Consider the following 23,328-nt stretch of genomic DNA (forward strand, 5'->3'; position numbering starts at 1 on the left):
GTTAGGGTTAGTGGTTAGATTTAGGGGTTAGGGTTGGGGGTCACGCTAGGTTGTGTTACGCTATATGTTGTGTTGTGCTCTATTGTGTTATAGTACACTGTGTGACTTTATGTTGTGTTACCTCATGTTGTGTTCCCTTGTATTATAACATTACGTTGTGTTACATCTTTATTACTGACGCTCCTGACGCTTCAGAGGACAAGCGAACACATGGCCTCTTCTTTCCTCGTTCAGATTAAGGATGGAAATTGCGAACCTATTTTGTCAGTGTACTCATGAGAAGTATATTTGAAATGTGACTTGTTATGATGAAGTCTCAACGTACGTCTGAACCTCTTTTTGAAACTTGCTCCCATGGCCTCATTACAGCACAAAGTAAGCAAAAAACAGGAAGGAAGTGCGTTCCATGTCTTGTTTTGTTAGCCGATGTCATGTTTGTACGAAGGACATTCTGCTCCAGCCAGGAATTTATTTTTGGTCCATCATCATAACAGACGTCACTTGCCTGTTCATTTTCATCCCATGACTGAGTTTGACGCATCATGTAAAGAATAATATCCCTGTGTGCAAGGTTTGCTTTGAAAGGAGATGCTTAGTGATTCTACTTGCCGAGTGGAGAACAAAAAGGTGACACACTTACTTCCCAATTGCATTTTAATGACGGCTTCATTCATAGTCGTTTGCTTGTCTGATGAGTGACCATTAGGATGTGCATAAAGGCTCGATATCAACCCGATGTAGCCACCTACGCAAGATTTTATATGCCGACAAACACCTGGAAAACAAATCATATGTGGTGTTGGTAAAAACTGCTAAATTGCTCACCCAATTTATATGCCTCACAAATTTAAAACAAATCAGACATACAATATGAATTCCCTACCCACAAAATCAAGACCCTTTAAAGAAGTAATAATGATTATAATAGTAATAATAACAGAGTTATGAATATGAAAATCAATATCAACTTATAACAATAAAAAAACACAATAACTACATACATTGCTGCATTTACACTTTCTAGTAACTACACTAGTCTATGGTATACAGTAAATGTAAAAAAACACAAATGAATAATTAGGATGAAAAATAATTCAACAGTTTTTGTCACACTTTCTCATTCAGTTTATTGCACATTGTGCTGCTCATTGTGGTGTGCGTTCTTTGGCCACCTGGGGGCAGTATAACGGCCAGTTTATACTTTTGCACTTGTTTCCCTGCCTAGATGCAGCAGAGTCGTCTTCTTAGAGGATAAAGAATACAGTCACTCTATATGTGACTGGAAGAACTGTTTTACTGTTGACCAACGTAACAAATAAAAATAACAATGAAAATGCTTTTAAAATATAAAAACTAACTGAAAAGACATGTTACATTTAAAAATAAACTAAAACTAACTACAGCATAGCAAAACCGGCTCAGCAGACTCTGCTCACTGTTATCAACTCAGCAGGAAAACGCCGCTCTGGGTCATGAATATTTTCTGTCATGTTTACGTCCAGATACAAACATACAGTGACTGCGTGTGTTGTGTTGTTGCTGCCTTGAAAGCATCTCTGACCTACATCCTGTTGCCATGTTTTCAGGGGAAAGCCTGGTGAGAATCAGCAAGCTGAGACAAACATTGGACGCGCTCGTCCTTCGACCACTCGCTGATGTCTCTTCTTTCCTCAGCTTTTCATCCGCCCCTGCTGCTGAAGGAAAAAAAATAATTAGGATGAAAATCGGTGGTTGATCCAAGTGCTTGGGATGCTCTGACTTCTTCTCGTGTGGCTTTTTCAGAAATAGGCTGATAAAAGATTTACTTGGTTGCTCAAGTTCACACTTGATGAGTGGTAAGCACTCCCGAGACACAACTCTTTGTTTACAAGCCATTAGAATTACAATGCGCCATTTTTTGGCACCTTGCGCTGTTGCGTCTGTTTGTTTTGAGGAAAGAGTGTCATGGTGCTTTCGGGGAAGGTGGGAAGTTGGGCTTCTCCGACTTGCGACTAGAAAAAGTGCACTACAACATCAGCAACATCGATTGTGTTGACAGAAAGGAAACCCACAACATATAGGCTATCATGGATTTTTCTTAATGGTATTAATCATTTTGAGCGTAGTCTGTAATGTTACGTCATAGCGTTCAGGATTTAAAAGTTAAAAACGGGGAGGTACCGTTTGCTAGTCATTTGGCCCCGCAGCGTCATGAAACGTGACGAACGGTAGATGCAACCAATTAGATTTTGGAAGTTGGCATCTGGCGAATCGCGACATAGTAACCTCCCAAAGTTTGGGCCAATGAGTTTGTTGTTGTTAACAGATCTGTCCAATCACCGTCGAGGAGGCGGTTTCTCGTTCAAGGAGCGCGAACGGTTAAGAATCTCCGAGGACGACAAAATGGCGAACATCGAGTGACTTTGACTGAAAAGTTTTACTTCAAGTGTTTTTTCGGACCAGGAATATAAACGAAAGGTTATTAATATCTCCGAACTTTGTTGTTTATTTGTAACGACGATAAAGGTGGAACATGTGAACTCGTAACGGAAGAAAATAAGTATCGTTATGTCAAAGTGAGTCGCGCTCAAGAAGATGCTAGCCGGCTAGCATGAAATGTCAACATTAGTTTATATAAAAATGTCTTTGACATAAAATGGCGGACGATGGATGGATGAAGTTGAGCGGTGACGGCTTGCAGGGTACACTTGATGTAATGGCGTGTCGTCGAAGATAATAGCCAGTCGCTGCTTGACAGAATGGCTTTACACAACCTAGCTTTTGTCGTCGACGTGGATTCCGGAGATCAACAATCAAGCGATCGGCTACAAGTCAGGAATCATCAATTGAAACGTGGCATTTTGCACATCTTGCTGCACTTCGGCTACAAGTATGGCTTCGACAAAGTACGCTGGGGTTACAAATTCTTCCAATCCGCGACTGGCCCAGGTGCCAGCCTGATAGCAAGGGGCTCGGACTTCAAGGAGCTTCGCCACAAAACATTTGAGGACTTCAGCGTGGAATTCGATGCCAAGTTTGACGGGAGAGAGAAACAATGCGCGTCCCAGCAGAATTGCAGCCAATCTGCCTCTGTGCAAAACGCCCTGAAAGAAATCCTGCTCGACTTCCAATGGGACCGACCAGACCTCACCTCTCCCACCAAACTGTCCCTGAGGCCCAGGAAGACGAGGCGAGCTGCACCTTTACCAGAGGAGGACCTTCTTATAAATCAGGCGAAAAACGCGGTGTTTATTGTGGCAGACTGTCCACAAAGCTGGACACAACTGGTGGACTACCTCAGCTTGACGAACCTTGACACGAGTGCGGAGGTGTCAGAGCACATTCTATCCAAAAGTATCCAGGACATGCTGGTTCAGAGGCAGGTTGTCCTGCACTGGGTGGACAGTACATCGCATGGGAATGTAAGTAACCAGCTTAGAGTGCATATAGAATAGGGTGTGCAAACTTTTTCTTCCAATGGTCTTATCCAGAAAAAATAAAGTATGTTTGAGCATCAGCTTCCCACAAGATAGACTTAAGTTCACCCGTGACCCTTGTGACAAGTACTATCGGAAATCCATATATCCTCATTCGATTGTGATTGACTGCTTGCCAGTTGAAGCCTCTGGGCCGAAGCTGCTTCTTGTGATCCAGTCAACAATGTCATTGTCATTTCTTCTTTACAGGAGGTGCAATGTGGGGACCACTTGGGCTTTGACAACTTAGCCCAGGCCTTGGCACAAGTACGTGGCAAAGTGCTCCCCGCAGTTGCACTCCTGAACCGCCGCTGGACTGGGAAGACACACTCCAACGTCGGGAATGACAGTTTCCCTTTCCGGTCCAGTCTTGCATATTTGCTGTCTTCCGAAAGGCAGTACCGCCTTGCTTTTCCTGTCACGGAGGGCACTCTAAAACTGGACACAGGTAAATGAGATTTATGACCGTCACTCTAATTGAGGAATATTGTCATTGTTAAATGCGGTGGGGATAGAATGCCAATTTATGCAAACCACATTGGCACACAGTAGATTGCAGACCTCTACTTTGGCCAACGAGAAGCCCAAACAACATTCCATAATTTGGTATGGCATCAATTGTACACTTTAATTGAAAGCCATTCCCTTCATAAATTTAACATGAAAGACTTACAAAATACATTTCACTTGACTAGACCTTGCCTAATATAAGGAAGAAACTGTCTGGATATACTTCCAGAGCTTGTGTGTATGACAGCGCAGTGGTGTCGCTGCTCTACCGAGACACGGGGGAGATGAATTGCAGTGTGCAAGTTTAAAAAAAAAAAAAAAAAGCACTGACAAGATGAGTGGTTCCATTCCACGTGTTTCTGCGCCCCCTTTTCAGGTGACGTTGCCCACAGCTGTGCTGTCAATCTAGAACCGGTGTCCCGCAGACAGGCACCTCTCGCCGAGGGCGTGGAAGTGTGTCTGAAGGGTGTGCTGCAGGGCTGGGATGCTTCGTCACTGTCGCACGCCTCCGCAGAGTCATGGCTGCTTCGGTGCTCCAACACCAGCGAGCAAGGTGCTGCTTCCTTCCAGCGCGCACTCGTGGAGTTGTCGACTCGTTCGCTGCACATGGTGAGTGGTCACATTGCTTGATTAACACAAATCGAAAACAATAGAGACTAAATTGTGTGTCCACGCTAACGGTCGCCCGTGCAAAATCAAGTTTGAGGTGATGGAATAGGTAGCTTTTGTGGAGGAGGCAAACCAACATTTTGGTGAATTACAAATTAAATAAAAAGAAAAGCATCTCTCTGATCCAGAATGTGTGAGGATTGGATGTGTCTTCCCATCCTGCCTGACACTGTTTAACAGTTGCTAAGGCACATCTAAACATTTGCTCTGTTAGCACCGATTGCCACATTTCGAATCTACTAAAACGACTCGCAGGTAAAGAAATGCAAAGTTGAAAAGAGTTTTTCCTTCCGCCTTATGGCATGACTCCTTCTTGTGACTGACTGCCAAACCTCAAGTAAACAAGGTGCCCCTCACCCCCAGTTTGCTGAGGTGTGCCACAGCGGCCAGTCGTCCTCAGCCGTCCTCTCCCCTTGGTCCAACTTTACCGCTCTGCTCACCGTCCTCCGACCCGCCGACACTCAGTGTCATCGCCTTGGCAACATCGACATCATTTCCAACAGCGGCACAGATGAAATCTCAGCTGACCTTCCGGAAGTTGTCAACAGTGTGCTGGGCATCGTCTATGAAATGATGGAGCAAGACAGTGACAGCACCGATGGTAAGGATTGGACACTTTATTCTCTTGCTGACAGATTTTTGAGCAGCCTGTCGGGCTGAAATGCGCCGCATGCTACATAGAGATTGAATGTATTCAAAACGCGCTTTCACATTTCCCCATTTGTGTTCTCCCTCAGAGCAGCCAGCTGTTCCCTACGTGGTTCCCGAGTGGGCCCGGCAGGAACTCGGTCATTGCTCACCCAGAGTCGGTTTGTGTGAGACTTGGTTTCCGCATTCAGATCACTCCGGAGTGACTTCCCATCTGATGGAGTCTTTCAGGTAAAGAGAACAAGAGCACAAGTTCACTGCATTCAAAGTTCCGACTCAGCCTAACGTTACAGCGGCTTGAACTTTTTGCTGCATAACTTCCACTCTTTGTCAGGTTGCTTCATGCAGCTCCTGACCAAAGAGAGGAAGAGGAGCTTCTCTTCCAGACAGAGCTGATCAGTGATCTGGCAGATCTGTATCAGTCATCAAAGGGTACCGAGAACAAAAGGGGCAAGAAACGTAAGATTCGTTTGCGCGATTGATTCGGCTCACGTGTAAACACGGCGAAATGTGACATGTCTTTTTATTTGTATTTTTCTGTCTCCGCAGGAGGCTCACAGCGCACTCCGATGAAGCAGAAGATGAAGAGCATGAGCCGCTCGTTGCAGATGCTCAACGTGGCGCGGCTCAACGCAAAGGCCCAGAAGTGGCGGGCTGACGAAGAGCCGGCCGCGCCGGAGGGAAAAGGGGCAGAGAGACCGGCCAAGAGACGCCCGAGCGACAAGAACAAAGCCGAAAGAGTCGACATCATCCGTAAGTATCCCTGTCAAGACAAAACACCGTCACCGTCCAAGTCTCCCGTTCTTTCTGTCGTTTGGACTAAAGCGGTGCCTCGCAAACATTTTACACCAAGTGCCACCAAAAAAAGAAAGAAAAAGTACTGGGCTCTCCAAGTCCTGCCATTATGACCACCATTAAAATACAGACGCGAAATGGGCTGAAACATTATTTCTAAAAGTATATTTCACGTTATTCTACGCCCCTGTAACATTCAGCAGAGTTTGAACATTAACACCCTGTTCAAATATACTGCACTGTCGGAAAATAAAATCAGTCCTTATTCATGATATTTATTTTGTTTTGTGGTGATAAGCCCCAGGTTATCGACAACTCCTAAAAATTTTTAAATTGTCTGTGGATGCCACAAGGTGGCAGCAAAGTACTGCATAGAGTCAATCCACTCACTTAACATAGTTGCTTGGCACCAAGATGTTTAACTGGCTTTTTGGACTGAGCACAAAACGAAAAAGTGAAGACGTTTAAAATGTAGGTTATCATTTTTAAGGCCTCATAGCCCAGCCCTAGTTGAGGCATTCTTTAGGATCGTGCAAGGCAAAGGCAAAACATTTGCACTATGCAACTGATGTCATGTGTTGAATTCCCTCGTCAGTCTTTACCAGTCAAGCCGAGCTGCTGTCCCACGTGCGGTCCGTCTATGAGAAGAGCAATGCAGAGAGAGCCTCATCTGTCCCGGATGCTGCTCAGCAGATCTTGGCTGCTGTCAAAAGTTTCCTCGTGGCAAAATCCCAACTGCAGGTAAGAGGTATTTTTATTTCTTGCACACCGTTTTGACAACGGTTGTGAGCGACGTGTCTCTTCGGTTACTCTCGCCTAATTAATTTTCTCGTGCAGGTCAACGCCGTTCCGTTTTGCCAGCAGCACCTTTTGAAGAGCAGCGGATCCATCAGGCAGACCTACGGCTCTGATGCCGATGTGGAGAGCAAAGTGCGAGAGTGAGTTTGTGTGTGGATTTGTCCACTCAAGCAAGTGAACCCAAGTGGCCGTCTGCAGCAGTCCTGAAGTTGAGAAAAATCCAGAAAAGGTTCATCCTCAAATGGCTGTAATGCATATTGTCCCCACTAGGTGTCAGCTCCAGGCGCTGCTCAGGTTGGAGTTATGCAAACTTTTCTCCCCGGAGGAGGTTGATGGGCTGGATGCTGAACAGATGGCAGAGGAGGTAGACGGAATCCATCACATAAACGTGTAGCTGTGACTTCAAAGATTCACAGCTAGGCCCTTTTTTTTTCCCCCTCCCTCAAATAAAGTCATGGCTACCATACTGAAAATAAGCCAATATTCTTTTCTCGTCAATATCCCTCAATCCATTATTCATACCGAACCTGTTTGTTCCTCAGGTGGCTGAAATGCTCCGAATTATATCCTTAACAAAAGACCCAGCATGCCTCGCAAGGTTCCTTCAGGATGAAGTCCTCCCAGCGTAAGTGTTTCAAGAATCTCGTGATTGTCTTTCCCCCCCTCAAAGGATTGTGACGTCCACTAGTTGGCTTAACCCGTCGATGCCGTTTTGCGTTGCGGGCGAGTATTAAGTGCTTTGATGAAGTACTTGATGAATGCAATCATTTTTTTTTTTTTTTTTACAGAAGTCTGTTATTGCAGGTTCTTGACAGCCATCCCGAGGGTCCTTGCCGACATTTACCACAGTCTGGGCACGCAGCTTCCCGAGGCCTTGCTGGCCGTCCTTCCCGCGGACTTCTTCAGCGACGAGTCGCTCGCCAAGGACAGCGTTTCTCCGTCGGCCTCCTCGCCCTGCCCCTCTGCACATGACTCGCTTTCCAACTGTAGCGATCGCCTGCAGGATCTGCGTCATCGCTCTGCTAACAAGAGGAGGTGAGAGGAGGGTCCCCATGGAGTGTCTTTTTTTTCTTTCTTGTTCTTTCCGATGCTAAAATAGCCACACTGTAAAAACTACAAATAAGGTGTCTGTAGCGGGGAGGCCTTTGACCCATTCAATACATTTTAGGAATATTTTCCTTCCAACATCAGTTATCTTCGCCAACAGAACAGATGTTTTACATACCGTAAGATTTGAACCACTGTGGTATTTATTTACTTTAAGGAACGGGATGCTGACTCGTCATCGCAGTCTGACCGAATCCTCACAGAGTCTACGCCAGATAGAGATGCCGAAAAAGACAACACGGGCTGTAAGACCAACCCAGATGATTAGTCATCAATGACCGCGAGCTCATTTGTGTTGTAATCAAATGTTCATGTGTCAAATCTACTCAGACGGGGTTTCTTTTTACTCTGTCTTCAGTCGCCTCCCTTTTATTCTGTTTTTCTTTTATCAGTCCAGATCAAAAGTCTGTACAGCTCCGGAGAAACCAGTCACAGTACCGCAACCCCAAAAGCAACAAACCCATGGTACGATTTGCCTTCCAATTTGGAGAGACGAGTGTCTTCCTGTCTTAGAATTCTTCGCCAAAGTTTGTATTCTAAACAAGGGCAGTTGTTCCATTGCTCAAAGTGCAGCCTGTTTCTGATTTGTCTCAGAGGTTACCAAAGTAAGAAGAAACCTGTTCAGCCCAGAGGCTGTGTCTCCGTCCAAGAAGAGCAAACTTTCTCGCAGCCAGTCTGTCTCCGTGGTGGAAGGCCCGAAACGCAAGCGATCGCACAAGTCTGAGGGTAAAACTCGTAAGCAAAATGCAACGGACTTTGCGCAATAACCAAATCAATATTATCGTTGCTCCTTCTTCAGAGAGGCACAGACTCATCACAAACAAAGTATGTGAGACGCCCCACCACAAGCAGGTGTCAAATCGGCTCCTTTACCGACAAAAAATGGGGCGGTACGTGTCAGTCAACAGTTGATCGGTTGCCAAGTTAGTCTACTACATTCATTCTCATTTTCTTTTCGTCGTGTCCATAGAAGCTCCGTCCTAAATGAGGATTGTATTGTGGAAGAGTCGCCGCTCAAACCCGCCGAAGGTACGAATTGAAGCATTTGTACTTCGTCGCTATTGCGTTGAAATCGACACTTTGACTGTTCCCGTTTTTGCCAGAGGTCAGAAGGAGCCCGAGGATAAAGGAGTTTTCCAGGAGACACTCCAACACTTTTTATTCGAGTTCCCAACGGCGGTCCCGCAACCTGGAGAGGGCGCTCTCCGCCTCCCGGCTTCCGCTCAGCGAAGGCAGGACCGGTGATGATGTGAACGTTGAAAAAGTTCGCTCTCCCATGAGGCTTCTCTTCAGCGCCGCCCAGTCTCCCGCTCGTCCTTCCACTTCGACGGGCTCGACGCGGAGCAGTGGGACTCGGCTGTCTGCAGACTCCAGTGTCTTTGAGGTAAATATCTCCGATTAGCTCATCCCTCCCAAAAACTCATTCGACCCGAGGTACCACTGACAGGCAAAATGCTTTGGCGACACTCTGAATTCTAACGCTGTACACCAATGTCTAGAGTCCCAGCAAGACACCGGAAAAGACCCCCAAAAGATGCGGAGGAGCCAATTTTGGCAGCACAACTCCGAGAACACCGGCAACCCCCAAAACTGCGCCTTCTACCAGGCCGAGGGCTCTCCCTGCCGCGGAGAGCCCCGTCGGACAACTTGGTATGGCCCTTCGGGGCAGTCCTTTCAGATCTCCCGCCAGAAAGACTTTGGTGGTGGAGACGCACGACCAGCAAAGTCTCCTGACGAGCCCACTGAAGGGAATTCTCAGGACTCCCGTCAAGTCTTATGAAGCTGCCGCTTTTTCCTTCGCATTACATTCAGCTTCCGGGACTCCCAAAAAGATGGTCTCTTGGTCTCCGTCGCCACGGAAGAAATGTAGCGCTCCGGACGATGCCATCACTGTGAAGACGCCCGAATCGGCTTGCGTTGCGTCTCGTCGTTCACCCAGATTCTTGAAGACTCCGAACCGGTTCAGCAGCCCGCCGAAAAGCCCCGGCGACAAGGCGGAGACTTTCAAGACCCCCGACAAGTCGTGTCAAACATCGCATACCTTTCCCTGTCAGGTGAGCCGACGAAGGATGTCGCCAGATACAACAAGTGAAAGGAGACCAGAGGCGGTGCCGTTCCAGTTTTCACCACCACAAGTACACAATGCCTTACCTGAAGCCACCACGAGACCTCACGCCAGGATGCCCAGCCCTGTTCAACCGATGGCCACTCGGTCCAGACGAACATCTGCTTCAAGTCCCAAAATTGGTTCCCCCTGGAAACAAGCTTTGGCAGCTTCAGTGGACCATACGGTTGCGTCTCCAGAAACGTCACGGGCAAACACAGTTGCTCGAATCACCCATCCGAAGTCAAGATCCCGGAGGGAGGACGGCGTTACTCTCGTGCCAAATAAAGAAGCTGCTTTCATTCTGGAAAGCACCATGCAATTAACAGAAGAGACAAAGGCCCAAAGTGTTGAATCATCTGCGATTGAGATGAGTTCTCAATCGGATTCACAGCTGTTGGACTCTTCACAACTCAACCCCACCACAGATGACAGTCATGACATTGTGGACGCGTCGGTGGTCAAGACGCAGTTTAGCGGAGGCCTCAAGATGAATATTTCCTTTTCCCGCAAGCCTTCAAAATCCACCGAAGACGTTTTGACTGAGGCCACATCCCCCAAGGACCCAGTTCAGGCCCAAGGTACGCCCGGTTGCAGCTACGGCTTCCGACAGACGCCCGACCGCCAGCAGCGTGAGGCGGCCGCACGTTTGGGCTACACCAGTGAATTCCCAAGGTTCTCAACCCCCCGAGGCCCACCCCGGCATCGGCAGCAACAAGGTACGCCTTCGCCAAAATCCACTTCCTATCAAGTTGAAATGGAAATGCAAACGTCCGGGCTTCCCAAACTCAAATTCAAACGTACGGACTCCATGAATGTCAACGAAGTTCTCACCGAGAACGCTCCTCACCTGGGAGCTCAGAGTCCTTTAGTCGCTGTGAGGCCATCTCAGCTGGACAACCCGTTGGCGTCGGTCCCCAAGCATCGAGATCCCGGTTACGTCTCGCCGTCCGTCTGTAGCCACGCCACGCCCGCAAAAGGCGGAGTGGTTCAGACCCACATCTGCCAGTCCTACACGCCCACACGCCACCCCGCAGGGACCACGTCGCCCAGGGCCATTGCGGACATATTCTCCCTGTCGCCTTCCCCGCAGAGTGTCGGGAAATTGACCCCGGACCACCTGAACAGGTGGCCCCGGAGGAAAAGAGCCCACATGGGTGCGGTCGGAGGCAAAGACCGCTCCCGGAAGGGCGATCTGACAGACGAGGTGGAACTGGGAGTGAGCAGGTTGTCGGACGCGGAGGACCCCGAGGACTTCGGCGGTAAAGCGACGGGTGGAGTTTTGGCGTGGAAACAAGCGCGCTTGCCTGTTGGGGACGCCTCCCCTCGACAGCCCGAGGACAGCTGGATGGCACCTGAGCCTCACCGAGATGAAGAAGAAATGATGTGGACTGCCGTCGGTGGAGACGTCCCGTCCAGTAAGTCGATGATGAACCCTCGCATAATCATTAACAACTCCACACTTTCATTGGCTTGCACCCACTTCACTCAGGCCCCGCCTCTCTAAGACATACACACTCAACACCCCCCCCGCTTGATGCCCGAAGACGGCTTGGATAAGCCTTGTGTATAGGTCAAATTTAAAAACAAGAAATGCAGATTTTGCAAAAACTTGATGTGCTCGGACAAAAAGTGATGAAGATTTTCAAAGTGGTGTCAAAAATACAATTTGGCATATTTGAAGCCATGTGTGATGAAAATTTGCTGTTCACATGATAATCTGTAAAATACGGGATTCTGGCAAGGCAGGAGAAGAGAAGTAGTTGGTATGTAAGTTTTCCATTTTGTTTTTCTAGATTTGCAAAGAAACAATTTCCAACTTGTGAAACAAGTTCATGGTGAAGAATCAGTGGCTCTTGCATTTTCCTGTAGGTGGCCCTTTGAAGAAAACGTGCACACTCCCGCCATCTTCTGGCAGCCACGGGCAAATACAAACATTTTCTGGGGATTTGGTAGCTGGGTCCCTAGCCTTTGCAAATGCCCGGGCTTCACTGTGTGGCATCCATCATGTCCGTGGAATCATCAAACAAGAGAAATGCTAAGCGACTGTTGTTTTGTTTCATCAGTAGCCACACCTCCAGGCTCAGTGGTGAGGAAGCCGGTCACAGCCGGTGGGATTTTGGCCCTCACTCAGTCTCCCTTGCTCTTCAAGGAAAAGCCCGCTTCCGCAAGCAGGGGAACGCCTCGCTTGAAAGGTAAGAGCTGCTACGTTGTACGCAAAGCGTCAAGCGGCAGGCTTGCGTCTTGACGTGAACACGCTGCTACCTGCGCTTGAGCCGAAAGGAACATAGTTCACATTGGAACTGCGTTGCACAACAATCATCGGCCGATTTTTTTCGACAGAAAACTGTCGCTTCCGAACGCGCTTCGGTGCAGTACTTAACAGAATAAAAGCAGGCTCGAACGCAAAGAGCAAAGGTGTCACTGCATCACAATGCGCGACACAAGTCCGCAGAATTTGCGGGAAGTTGGTGAAAATGTAAACCCCGAGCTTCACTATTTCCTCCATTAGTACATATGTAACCGGAAATATGGTGAAGTATTGTTGTAAAGCACAGTACGTGAGTCCTATATATACTGTGCTTTTGTCTTGGCGGGGTGGGGGGCTGAATGTCTCTCACTTAAACCTCTTAGGGCAAATAGTTGAGGATTTTTTTGGGGTGGCCACCACTACACCATCAGCAGTATATCTCCACATTCAGAACCAAAAAGAAAAATAACAAACTGTAGGTTTTTTTTGTTTGTTTGTTTGTTTTTTGTCATGTTGCGGGCCGCTGAAAAAACGGATGACAGGCCACAAGTGGCCCTGGGGCCACAGTTTGGACACCACTGGTATAACCAGTGGCCTAGACTCGCCACTCGTGAAATTTTCTGACAGAACCCGGCACACTGCGAAGTGTGCGCTGCAACTTGGCGGCCTGCCCATGCGATTTTTTTTATTTTATTTTTTAAAGTAGCCAACACAAAGGTTGTGCTTGTTGCCATTGTGCTTTTCTCCTCCACTCGACGACCGGACTTGAATGTTGTCTGTGTCGGATGTTGCAGACGAATTCACAGTCGAAAGGAGGATGGAAGCAGACGCGGGCGTCTCGGCCTTCAGCCAGCCCACCCGACGCTCGGGCAGCAGGAAGAGGCTCCTTCGCTGATGCGGCCCGCAGGTCAAACTCGTCACACTTCTCCCTTTGTCCATTCGAGGATTTTTCAAGCCAACACTACAACGTGCTATGAATGAATGGCCCTTTTCTCCACCTTTTAGTTTTCTTCGGAACCTTTTTATATATTTATGTATAAATGTATTCATGGACCAATTGGGTTCATTTTTCAAAGGTGTGTCGTTGCTGGAGCAAGTTCAAAATCTGGAAACAATTTTACTCAACCTCATTTTGTCTCAGTGTGTCGTATACGTGTTTATTTATTTATTGCTGCTGTTTTTGTTTTGTTTTTTTTCAAATGACAAAGCAGATTTTAAGTCAAAGGGAATGATTGAAGCGTTTATGGTCATGTAAATATTCTACATTCTTGTAAATAAATGCGAGTTTTCACAACCCGTTTGCTGAGAATATTTGTCTTATCGGCTTGTCAAATGCGCATCTCGTTATCTTGTGTCCTATTTTTCACCAGACATGATTCAGTACATACCGTAAAATGACAGATGTAGCAAAATACATTGCTTGTTTCCCCACCACCACCTCCACCAGGAAGAGAAGTTTCAGTGAAGTTACGCAACACTGCATTTTAAAATCCGAGCCCTAATCACAGACTTTGGTCTGGGTACAGATTCCTTGGATCGTTTGTGTACATTCAAGTTTTTTTGTTTTGTTTTAACACTTGCTCTGTGTAACCGTCTCTTGCCAGTGATTTAGTCTCATGTAGTGCTTGCAACTAATCACGCCCACGTAGTCGTGTTCTCTCCCCGTAGAAGTACAAAGTTGAACCTTGATCCCGAGCCCCGATGGCTTGATAAGGAGCTCACGTCCTGAATGGGAAGGAGTGGCCTGGCCTTATTAGCACCCTTGTGACCGGAGGCAGCACAAATCCACACATTTGATGACTGTGCTGACATGCTTGCCATGAACTCCAAATTGCTGGTTTCTTACCAATTGTTACAAGCATAATGGCGTCAATGGCAAGATCTTTTTGAAACTGCCAACACCATGTCAATTAAAAAATCAGTTTCCCAGATTCTCAATCACCCAGGATATGGTATTCTACAAAGGTTGAAATGAGGCACATTGGACTCTTCATATTTTTTCCTTCAAAGACAATCATGCTATTAGGCATGACATTGGACCCAGTTGTCCATTAATCATTATGTAAGTCATGAATGTAAGGACGTTGCAACAATGCAAATCTGGTAAGCATCTTTAAAAGGATTACTATTATTAGTAGAGGGCGCTAACGCAAATGAATATCCAGCCGATATGTTGAATTTGAAGCGTCACGCTTTACTGCAGCATGTGCAGCCGATGCCCTTCACAATTCGCACCACGTACTTCTGTTGTCAAGTTCGCGATGATCAGAAAAAAAGTTTCCGGTAGCACGACTCTTCACAATAAAACCGTTTTGACCATTCGTCACCGTAAGCCTCCGTACAAGCGACACGAATCGATTGCTTTTGATGAATTGCCGATTGATTGACGCAGAAATTCAATTATCACGTCGTACCCATTTTGTAACCCACGCGATTAAAGAAAAGGCTGTAGAGCTGTCCCTTAAGAAGGGGCATCTTCTTTTGAAAGCCCACATCCGGTCACGCTCTCGTGCCTCCACGAGCTTGACGTAATCAGTTTTTCTTCTCTCCTACTTTGCGCCGTTCCTTCACAGGCTCCATCAGTACCACATCCACCTGCCCTTTTCGTCCCTTCTCCTCCTCCTCGTCCGTCGGTGTGTTGACGACTCAACTCGAAGTTGATCGATCCCGTCAATTGGAAAGATGGCCAGCAGCTTCTCCAGGGTTCTGTCCTCCAAACGCAACGTGGGGATCCTGTCGGTGGTCGGCGGCTCTCTGACGGCCGGATTTCTACTGCACCGGCAGCACGTCAACGCAGGAGCACCCGGGCGCAGGCTCTACCCCGCCAGGTAACTGCATTGACGAGCCTCTTTCGCTCTATTAAATTAAAAAATAAATAAATAAATAACTTAGTAGGTGTTTGTTTGGGTTTTTTTTTTCATTCTTTTCCTCCCAATTCGAAGTCAGCTCATGTGTGAATACGTGAAAAGGGCGCTAAAAGGCAGGGTGTGACGTGTCCTATTTCAACTGTAATTAGCATTTCCATTTTTAATAAGGTTTTTAAATACTAAATATAAAAAAATGAAAATGAAATGTATATTTTCATTTAACAAACTCTAAATCCTTAATCGACTTCAAATGACTGGGAAAGGCTATTTTTAGCCATCCTAATTAGTCGCGGGCTAACATTAGCATACAGAGATGAAAGCCTACTGAGAGTAAAAGACATTTCTGCTGCTTGTTTTACGTGTTGAATTCGTTTGTTGTTGCTTTTTTTTTTTTTACTGTCGAAGAAATGAATTGGAAATTTTAATCCACATTTTCACCACGTTTCATGATGTTGCTACTCTTGCTCATGTTTTTGCTTTTTAGCTTTCATTAAGCTTCTGTACATCAATCCATTTCCGACCATCATTCTTGAACTCAAACTCAAGGCTTCGGGGCCAGATTCGGCCTGCTGCCTCATTTTAAGTGTCCCTCAAAGGCATCTGCACCGACTTCATGTCACTTGCTAAAATACCAAAATTGCAAATTTTCTTCACTTTTCATGACACTGAGATATGGCAAGCATTTTGCTTCACTACTTGCCCTTTTAAAATAACTAAAAAAAGATTCAATTTCTTTTTACTGGCTTCTGAGTGCAAACCGAGTTATCCATTAATTAGTTGTATATTGTATATGTGATAATATGAGTCATAAAATACATTTGTATGGGTTCACAGTCCTAATAGCCCTCAAAGGAAAACCATAGCGACGATGTGGAGCCTGACAAAAATGAGTTTGCCATTCCTGCAGTAGGCTGTAAATTGGCTTAAGTGTTAAAAAAAAAAAAACACTTTTAAGACATTGACACGTTGCATAAATCTAGTAAAATGTTAAAAAAAAGAAATTGCACAAAAATAATGATCTGATTGGGAATGTTTACTATGTCATTCATCCGGGTCATTTCATTCTCATGTCATTGAACTGATCGCAACTGGTCAAAATAAAAATTGTACCTCACTCATTGTTTCAAAACAAACGGTTCATAACAATGAAATGCCAACGTTTCAGCTAAGAAGTTCATGACAACTGAACTGTACTTAGGCAGTATCATTCTATTTATTGCAGTCTAGCTCCCTAAATATAAATGAAATCACTTCCCCTGCGTTATCACCGTGGCCTGACCTTCGGCTGGCACCGTATTGATAAATGTGCGCGCGTCCCGGGGCACGTCTGCATGCGTTACAAAGCTGCACGTAGGAAGAGATTAGGCAAGCATTATCTCTACAACTCACATCCGAGCCTTCCATGGTGCGGTCGTGATGCTCAAACCAAAAGGGGAGCAATCACAGTTTACATGTGCCTTTCGGATCGTTCATATGCCACCACATGGGCCAAGGACACCTGCTACCTGGAGACCAAAGACGTTAGGAAATCAATCGACTTAGGCAAATATCGCACAAAATCAATAAGGGCGTAAAATATGTCTGAAATTACCCTTTGAACGGGTAGAGTTGACTTTCTCTTCTCAAATGCAAATAATAAATCCATTTAGCAAGAAACATGGCGTCAATGCACTTGATTTGCCTTTTTAGTGGGCCCCATAAAATAACGCGGAGGGCCGCATCCGGTCCCCGGGGCCTTGAGTTTGACACGTGCTGTCGAGAATAAGCGTGATATGAGGTGAACGGCTGTATCAGCTCTGCTTACCCCCTCGCGGTGGCGGAGAGCCGTAAGCCGCTCATTCAAAGCTGCTTTCACATTTCTCCAGACGATCCTTGCACTGCCCGATAAAATACCCGCATCAATAATTGTCACAATGAATGAATCAATCTTCAAACCGCCATTGTATGTATCAAGAAGGAGGTCTTATTTTCTTTACTGAAGCTGCCATTCATTTAAAGCGAGGCATTTATCCGTTCAATTGGATGCTACACCACGTGATGAATTGAGGCACAGGCTCGTATATTTGAGGAAAGCAACTGCAAGTAGGTGATAGTGACCTACTTTTCGTGGAGGGAAAAGAATCGGCAGTTTACTGGGGGTGAGGCATTTATTTGATTTACGAATCTTGCGCCTGCTGATTAATTGGGTGTGCAGGCTTGCGTGAACAATTTGAGGGAATACAGTAATTGAAGCTCGGTGATGATGTGATGATAATTTACACTGGGGGTGGGGTTGGGGGGGGGCATTTACTGGAGGTGAGGTGTTTATTTGTTAATGTGGATCTTGCACTTGGTTATTAATTGAGGCGCAAAGGCCTCTCATTGAACAAATGTGTCCAATATGATTTGCTTATTTGGTTAATTGCAATGTGTATCCTGTTATTCGCGGAGGCCTCTATTTGAGGAAGTCCATACGGTAATTGAAATTTGACGCGAACGTCCAATGTTTCCTGAAGGCTGGTTAATGTGAATCTTGGATCGAGTCATAGCCTGAGGCACAAAATCCTCTATTTGAGAAAATATGAATACAAATATAGTCGCGGTATTTCATTTGGGATGAGACATTTATTCAAGTGAATGTTGCACCACGTGATGAAATGGGATGCCGGGGTCCCAATTCGAAGAAATACAAGGAAATGCCATTGTAGGTCCCATTTTCCTAAAAGTTGGAGAAAAAAAATTGCTGGAGGTTCAGCATTTAGTTGTTAATGCGCAGATTGTCCCTCCGTTTCTATTTAAGCCAAAAGGCCTTCAGTCATGGAAGTGTGCTCACTGAAAGTAGATGATAATGTCCCGTATTTCCTCAAAATGAACAGAGCCGACTACGGGAGGTGAGGTGTTTATTTTATTCAACTAAATCCTGAACCCAGTGACAAACCGAGGCTCGGGTCCCGCCGTCAAAGATAAATCCGCGGCTCCTGTCTTTTGTTTGCGCAGCGCGGAGTACCCCGACCTGCGCAAACACAACAACTGCATGGCCAGCCACCTGACGCCCGCCATCTACGCCAAGCTGTGCGATAAGGCCACGCCCAGCGGCTACACGCTGGACCAGGCCATCCAGACGGGCGTGGACAACCCCGGGCACCCCTTCATCAAGACGGTCGGCATGGTGGCCGGAGACGAGGAGTCCTACCAGGTCCGCCCCATGTTGCCTAACGCTTGCCCGCTCTTTGCTCAACATGAGCTCATAAGCTGTGGGCGAAAAGAAAGGAGTGGAAATGCTTTGATACCGTACCTCAATCGATTTTTCAGATCGCTGCGCTGAATTCCTGTTGCGGTGAGAGGCGTCAAAATGCAAACAATGATCCTTTTCTTCTGACCTGTGAAGGGAACAAACCAATAACTTTGTCAAAATCAGTTTGTGGGGAAAAAAAAATTATCTATTCAGGTCTAAAAAATATATTTGTGATTTGCAGTCATACTGCAATTATTCATGTGGTTTAACGAAGTAGTAGCCCTTCGTCAAGTAGCTCTCATTCTCAAAAAGCTTGGTGAGTCAAACAGCTCACACCCCCGTGCGATATTGCTCGATTGTTATTGATTTGGTTTGGTCAAGAGAGCTTTTTTTTTTTTTTAACACACAAGCTAACTCAATGCGCTTCACAAAATGAAAAGCATATTTACAAACAGACGAACTAAAAATGTGTTTTCAAACAATTAAAAAAAAAAATCAAACAAATAATCAAACAACAATAATCAGTTATTAAAACAATCATCGGGAATAGAATGTTTGCCGTACATCTGACAACAAAGTAAAATGAACAAAAAAAAGCAAAACAAACCGATTGATAAAATAATCGATAGAATCATCGCTTCAAAAAAAATATTCACTGGTGACAGCCGGGCTGAGCATTTGGCATCCAGTGTTAAAGCCCACAGAAATGTTCACAGCAGGCAAAAACAAAATAAAACTCAACAAAACAAAAAAATGAGGGATTACAAACAAAGAATCAAACAACAATAATCAGTTATTAAATCAATCATCGGGAATAGAATGTTTGCCGTACATCTGACAGCAAAGTAAAATGAACAAAAAAAAAAAAGCTAAATAAACCGATTGACAAAATAATCGATAGAATCATCGCTTCAAAAAAAATATTCACTGGTGACAGCCGGGCTGAGCATTTGGCATCCAGTGTTAAAGCCCACAGAAATGTTCACAGCAGGCAAAAACAAAATAAAACTCAACAAAACAAAAAAATGAGGGATTAAAATTGTTTGTTGTTTGCAGGTGTTTGCCGACTTGCTGGACCCCGTCATAAAAGAGAGGCACAACGGCTACGATCCCCAAACCATGAAGCACCCCACCGACCTGGACGCCAGCAAGGTGCCGCTCACCCTCCAACATGAGCTCAACATCACATTCTTATTTCTATGCCCGCTTTTGAGGCCTATCGTGACAACGACCGCCACTTCTGTTTGTGCGAGTGAATCCCAGAGTGTGAGGAAAAAAAAAAGACCCTCCTGAAGATGATGAAAGCATTTTCACTTATTGTGACAGCACTTCATGCACTACAAAGCAGTATGCAGCACACGTGCACGACACCCAAGCTCTGTCCAATAGGGAACGAAGTAAATGGCGTCAAATGGTGGAAGTAGGTTCAGGTGGTCCATCTCGACCGAGAGACCGAGCTTTGCATTTTGAGACGCGGATAGGTTTAGCCTGGGTTGTTAGCGGAGGTTGCGGAGAGTCTTTGCTGCACAAAATGAAATTGTCTGTGAAAGGTATTTATGAAAGTGTTTTGGGCACATCGTTTGTCGTCTATTCACCGATCAGATTTGCAAGCACGTTTCTATTTTCACCCGACTTTCAGCTCCAGTCGGGCCACTTTGACGAGCGCTACGTTCTGTCGTCCCGGGTGAGGACGGGCCGCAGCATCCGGGGGCTGAGCCTGCCGCCCGCCTGCACGCGAGCCGAGCGCAGGGAGGTGGAGCGCGTGGTGGTGGACGCCCTCGCCGGCCTCAAGGGCGATCTGGCCGGGAGGTACTACAGCCTGAGCCAGATGACGGATCAGGAGCAGCAGCAACTCATCGATGTGAGCAACGACCGCAATCGCATCGTTGCATCTTGGAGGCGGTCTTTGGATGCCCGCTGAAATCAATTCGTTGGGTGACCGAGTCAAAGTGTGGATGCTTGGGGCCTTTGTTTCCGTCAGGACCACTTCCTGTTTGACAAGCCGGTGTCCCCTCTGCTGACGTGTGCGGGAATGGCACGCGACTGGCCTGACGCCCGTGGTATTTGGTGAGTTAAAACCAGGTGTCTACCTCGTGGCTAGCCCTAGGCTAGCCCGTGGCTACCTTGGCCTGCTGTATCTCTTTCCCCTTACTACAGTGAAACTCCTCTACAACGAAACCTACATGGGCGAAAATACCCCCTAGTATGAAAAAATGTTCATGCATGAAAGCCATTCCCACTTTTCTGCTCCCCTACGACGAAAAGTCCCCTTGTTCCGTTACACGAAATCTTTTTCTCTGCTCTTGCCTCGCAACGAGATTCACTACAACGAAAACAAGCCTTCCGCAAAAGTCTAATCCAACCTCAGCGTGACACAGCAACCTCTGCTGCTTCGTTCGGAAACGGCAACAGCAACCACCACCCTGGTTTACACATGTGCAGTAGTCTAGGATGTATTTGTTTTTGTTAGTTTCAGACGCAGCACAAACGTTGCATTGCTAAAATGGCTATGAAACGAATATTTTTCTCCTGTGCAGGCACAACAACGACAAGACTTTCCTGATTTGGGTCAACGAGGAGGATCACACCAGGGTTATCTCCATGGAGAAGGGAGGCAACATGAAGCGAGTCTTTGACAGGTTCTGCAGAGGCCTCAAGGAGGTTCGACTCAGTCTGGCTTTGCCTGCAATGTGTGTGTGCGCGTGGGAGAGCGATTGCAATGAGTGTGTCTTGTCTTCGCACGGGCACAAAAACCTCAAAAGGTTTCTCCGCGCAGGTGGAGCATCTGATCCACGAGCGAGGCTGGGAGTTCATGTGGAACGAGAGGCTGGGTTACATCCTCACCTGCCCCTCCAACCTGGGCACTGGACTGCGGGCGGGGGTCCACGTCAAACTGCCCCTGCTGAGCAAGGTAAGCGCTGCGCTTGAGAGGATGCTTGCCGTTGGGGCTTGTCTCATTTTTTTTGCCGGGACCCCCTCCAGGACCCTCGCTTCAGTAAGATCCTGGACAATCTGCGTCTTCAGAAGAGAGGGACGGGCGGCGTGGACACCGCCGCCGTGGGGGGAACCTTTGACATCTCCAACCTGGACCGTCTGGGACAGTCCGAGGTAGAGCGCTCAACTTATGATGGACGGTGACGTCACTATTTGGGCGGTGATGAACGGGCGCCATCTTTAGCTTTCTCCAGCGCTCGTCCGCAGACGATGTTTGGAACTTTGCTGGGTGGCTCACAGACGCCCCCGCGTTGCCACTTGACAGGTCCAGTTGGTGCAGACGGTGGTGGACGGCGTCAACTACCTGGTGGAATGCGAGAAGAGACTGGAGAAAGGCCAGGACATCAAGGTGCCCTCGCCCATCAAGCAGTTCAAGTAGAAGCCCACTCGAGGCCCGCCCCTCCCGACTCACGGCTGACCTCCTGGGACCCCAGACAGACAAGAAATAACAATGTCAGTGTTTCATTTCATTCTCCTTCATAGCCGATATAACCCCAACCGCCTCTGTTATGATATAAGCATCATATTTAATCCTCCTGAGTAGGGTCTCAAAGGGGTGAAAATTTTCCGCGGGGAAGTTAAGTTGGAGGGTTGGAAATATGCGCAAATGTAAGTGTTTGTATTCTTTGTCATTAGAAGACGTTTTGCCTTTTGTCTCTCATACAATCGACGTGACAAGAAAAAGGGTCCACCTCCGAGTCTTTATCTTCTTCTCAAAACCTGTGCAGATCTCTTATTCCAAGTCACACAATGCCGACATCTACAGGGATGGGTTCATCACATTACAAACCTGAATTTTACAAATATCGAATGGGTTGGATTCCAGCTGACAAATATAAACGGCCACTAGAAATGTTTAAATTCTTGGTTTATTCCCAGGGAAATTTTCCAACTTGGAATTTTGCAACCCTACTCCCGACACTCTGGAGCCACAGAAAACACCGCGCTGGGCTTCAGTGGTATTCATTTTAATGTAATAAGTGGAAGCCAAAAAGTCCACCGGCAGCATGCGAAAAGTGAAAGATGGCAGCTGCAAACACTCTCTGACCACTGAATCCGGCGCGGATTTGTTTTGGTTCTGCCGCCGTTGCCCACTGCATGCCACCCCGCGCTGACCCCAACTCATGACATGGTGCTCATGCTACTCATCACTCAAAGTGTATTTGAATGTCAAAAGCCGGTCGCTGTACTGTGAGCCTTTGAAGCGAGATCTTGAGCTGCTCATCGCTGAATGTCACACGCGTGTCTTTTATTAAACAAATCGTCCATTTAGCAGAAAAGACGTCTGCTGCCTTTTGTCTTCCTTCACTATGAGGAGCGAACGACTGAAGGAAACGCCAAGGGAAGGTTCAAGAAGCAATCTGCAATCTGGAGCCTCTTTTACAAGGCCCGGTCATTTGTCACGCTTTTTTGCCATGTCACTCTGCTTCGAAATAGATTTTAGGGTTTGGGTAAGGTTTTAATTTGGGATTTCAAAAAAGGGTCAGCTCAAATGTTTGTCACGTCCTCTTCCTGTTTACATCCAGTAGCTGCCGAGCTCAGAGTAACAAAATACTCTTTTCTTTACAGGAATATTGAAACCATCAAACTCTGCGTCATTTTTCTTGGCTATTGTTTCCACTTGTGTGGCGCACAACATGTTTTTTGTCTGGACGCGGACAACACAGTGCCCAGTGTTTTGTTTTGTCTTGCTTTTTTTTTTTCCGAAGCGATGTGAAGCGTTGGAGGAGCTTAACGACAAGCATGACATCAGCATCTTTCCCCCCCTCCTCGTTCCACATTATGATAGCGGAGACAGCAGGTTGCCATGGCAACCGCTTCTGTGGGGCTCTCATAGGGGCAGGACAGAAACTAGGGACTGTGTGGTGGCAAAGAAGGAAATCACATCCGTAGCACAGAAGAGAATGGAAGTCACA

General features: G+C 46.6%; 2 protein-coding genes across 7 annotated transcripts in view; both read left to right on the forward strand.

Annotated features, from left to right (window-relative positions):
- Positions 1 to 13,631, forward strand: part of ticrr (TopBP1-interacting, checkpoint, and replication regulator) — a 92,370-nt gene extending 78,739 nt beyond the window's left edge. For 3 of the 6 annotated variants that reach the window (XM_019873885.1, XM_019873883.1, XM_019873887.1), the window contains 21 exons: positions 1,587 to 3,401; positions 3,666 to 3,903; positions 4,342 to 4,574; positions 4,998 to 5,235; positions 5,372 to 5,513; positions 5,617 to 5,741; positions 5,832 to 6,035; positions 6,673 to 6,818; positions 6,915 to 7,015; positions 7,146 to 7,239; positions 7,418 to 7,500; positions 7,680 to 7,910; positions 8,140 to 8,227; positions 8,375 to 8,447; positions 8,577 to 8,708; positions 8,782 to 8,872; positions 8,953 to 9,011; positions 9,086 to 9,366; positions 9,482 to 11,504; positions 12,153 to 12,281; positions 13,132 to 13,631. In XM_019873885.1, the coding sequence (XP_019729444.1) occupies positions 2,739 to 3,401; positions 3,666 to 3,903; positions 4,342 to 4,574; positions 4,998 to 5,235; positions 5,372 to 5,513; positions 5,617 to 5,741; positions 5,832 to 6,035; positions 6,673 to 6,818; positions 6,915 to 7,015; positions 7,146 to 7,239; positions 7,418 to 7,500; positions 7,680 to 7,910; positions 8,140 to 8,227; positions 8,375 to 8,447; positions 8,577 to 8,708; positions 8,782 to 8,872; positions 8,953 to 9,011; positions 9,086 to 9,366; positions 9,482 to 11,504; positions 12,153 to 12,281; positions 13,132 to 13,232 (5,475 nt within the window). In that variant the 5' untranslated portion in view covers positions 1,587 to 2,738 and the 3' untranslated portion in view covers positions 13,233 to 13,631. Of the gene's footprint in view, positions 1 to 35; positions 628 to 1,586; positions 3,402 to 3,665; positions 3,904 to 4,341; positions 4,575 to 4,997; positions 5,236 to 5,371; positions 5,514 to 5,616; positions 5,742 to 5,831; positions 6,036 to 6,672; positions 6,819 to 6,914; positions 7,016 to 7,145; positions 7,240 to 7,417; positions 7,501 to 7,679; positions 7,911 to 8,139; positions 8,228 to 8,374; positions 8,448 to 8,576; positions 8,709 to 8,781; positions 8,873 to 8,952; positions 9,012 to 9,085; positions 9,367 to 9,481; positions 11,505 to 12,152; positions 12,282 to 13,131 lie in introns of those variants that run through there. The other 3 variants (XM_019873889.1, XM_019873886.1, XM_019873888.1) reach the window with 3 other exon arrangements.
- A 1,244-nt stretch (positions 13,632 to 14,875) lies between these two features.
- Positions 14,876 to 22,694, forward strand: LOC109518244 (creatine kinase U-type, mitochondrial-like). Its single transcript, XM_019873979.1, has 9 exons — positions 14,876 to 15,165; positions 18,181 to 18,379; positions 19,475 to 19,570; positions 20,058 to 20,279; positions 20,400 to 20,485; positions 20,956 to 21,079; positions 21,195 to 21,329; positions 21,401 to 21,526; positions 21,678 to 22,694. Exons 1-9 carry the CDS (start codon positions 15,020 to 15,022, stop codon positions 21,789 to 21,791), a joined length of 1,248 nt encoding a protein of 415 aa, XP_019729538.1. The 5' UTR covers positions 14,876 to 15,019; the 3' UTR covers positions 21,792 to 22,694.
- Positions 22,695 to 23,328: the final 634 nt, after the last annotated feature.

The sequence above is a fragment of the Hippocampus comes genome, unplaced genomic scaffold (assembly GCF_001891065.2).
Source record: "Hippocampus comes isolate QL1 unplaced genomic scaffold, H_comes_QL1_v1.1 scaffold298, whole genome shotgun sequence".
NCBI classification, from domain to species: domain Eukaryota; kingdom Metazoa; phylum Chordata; class Actinopteri; order Syngnathiformes; family Syngnathidae; genus Hippocampus; species Hippocampus comes.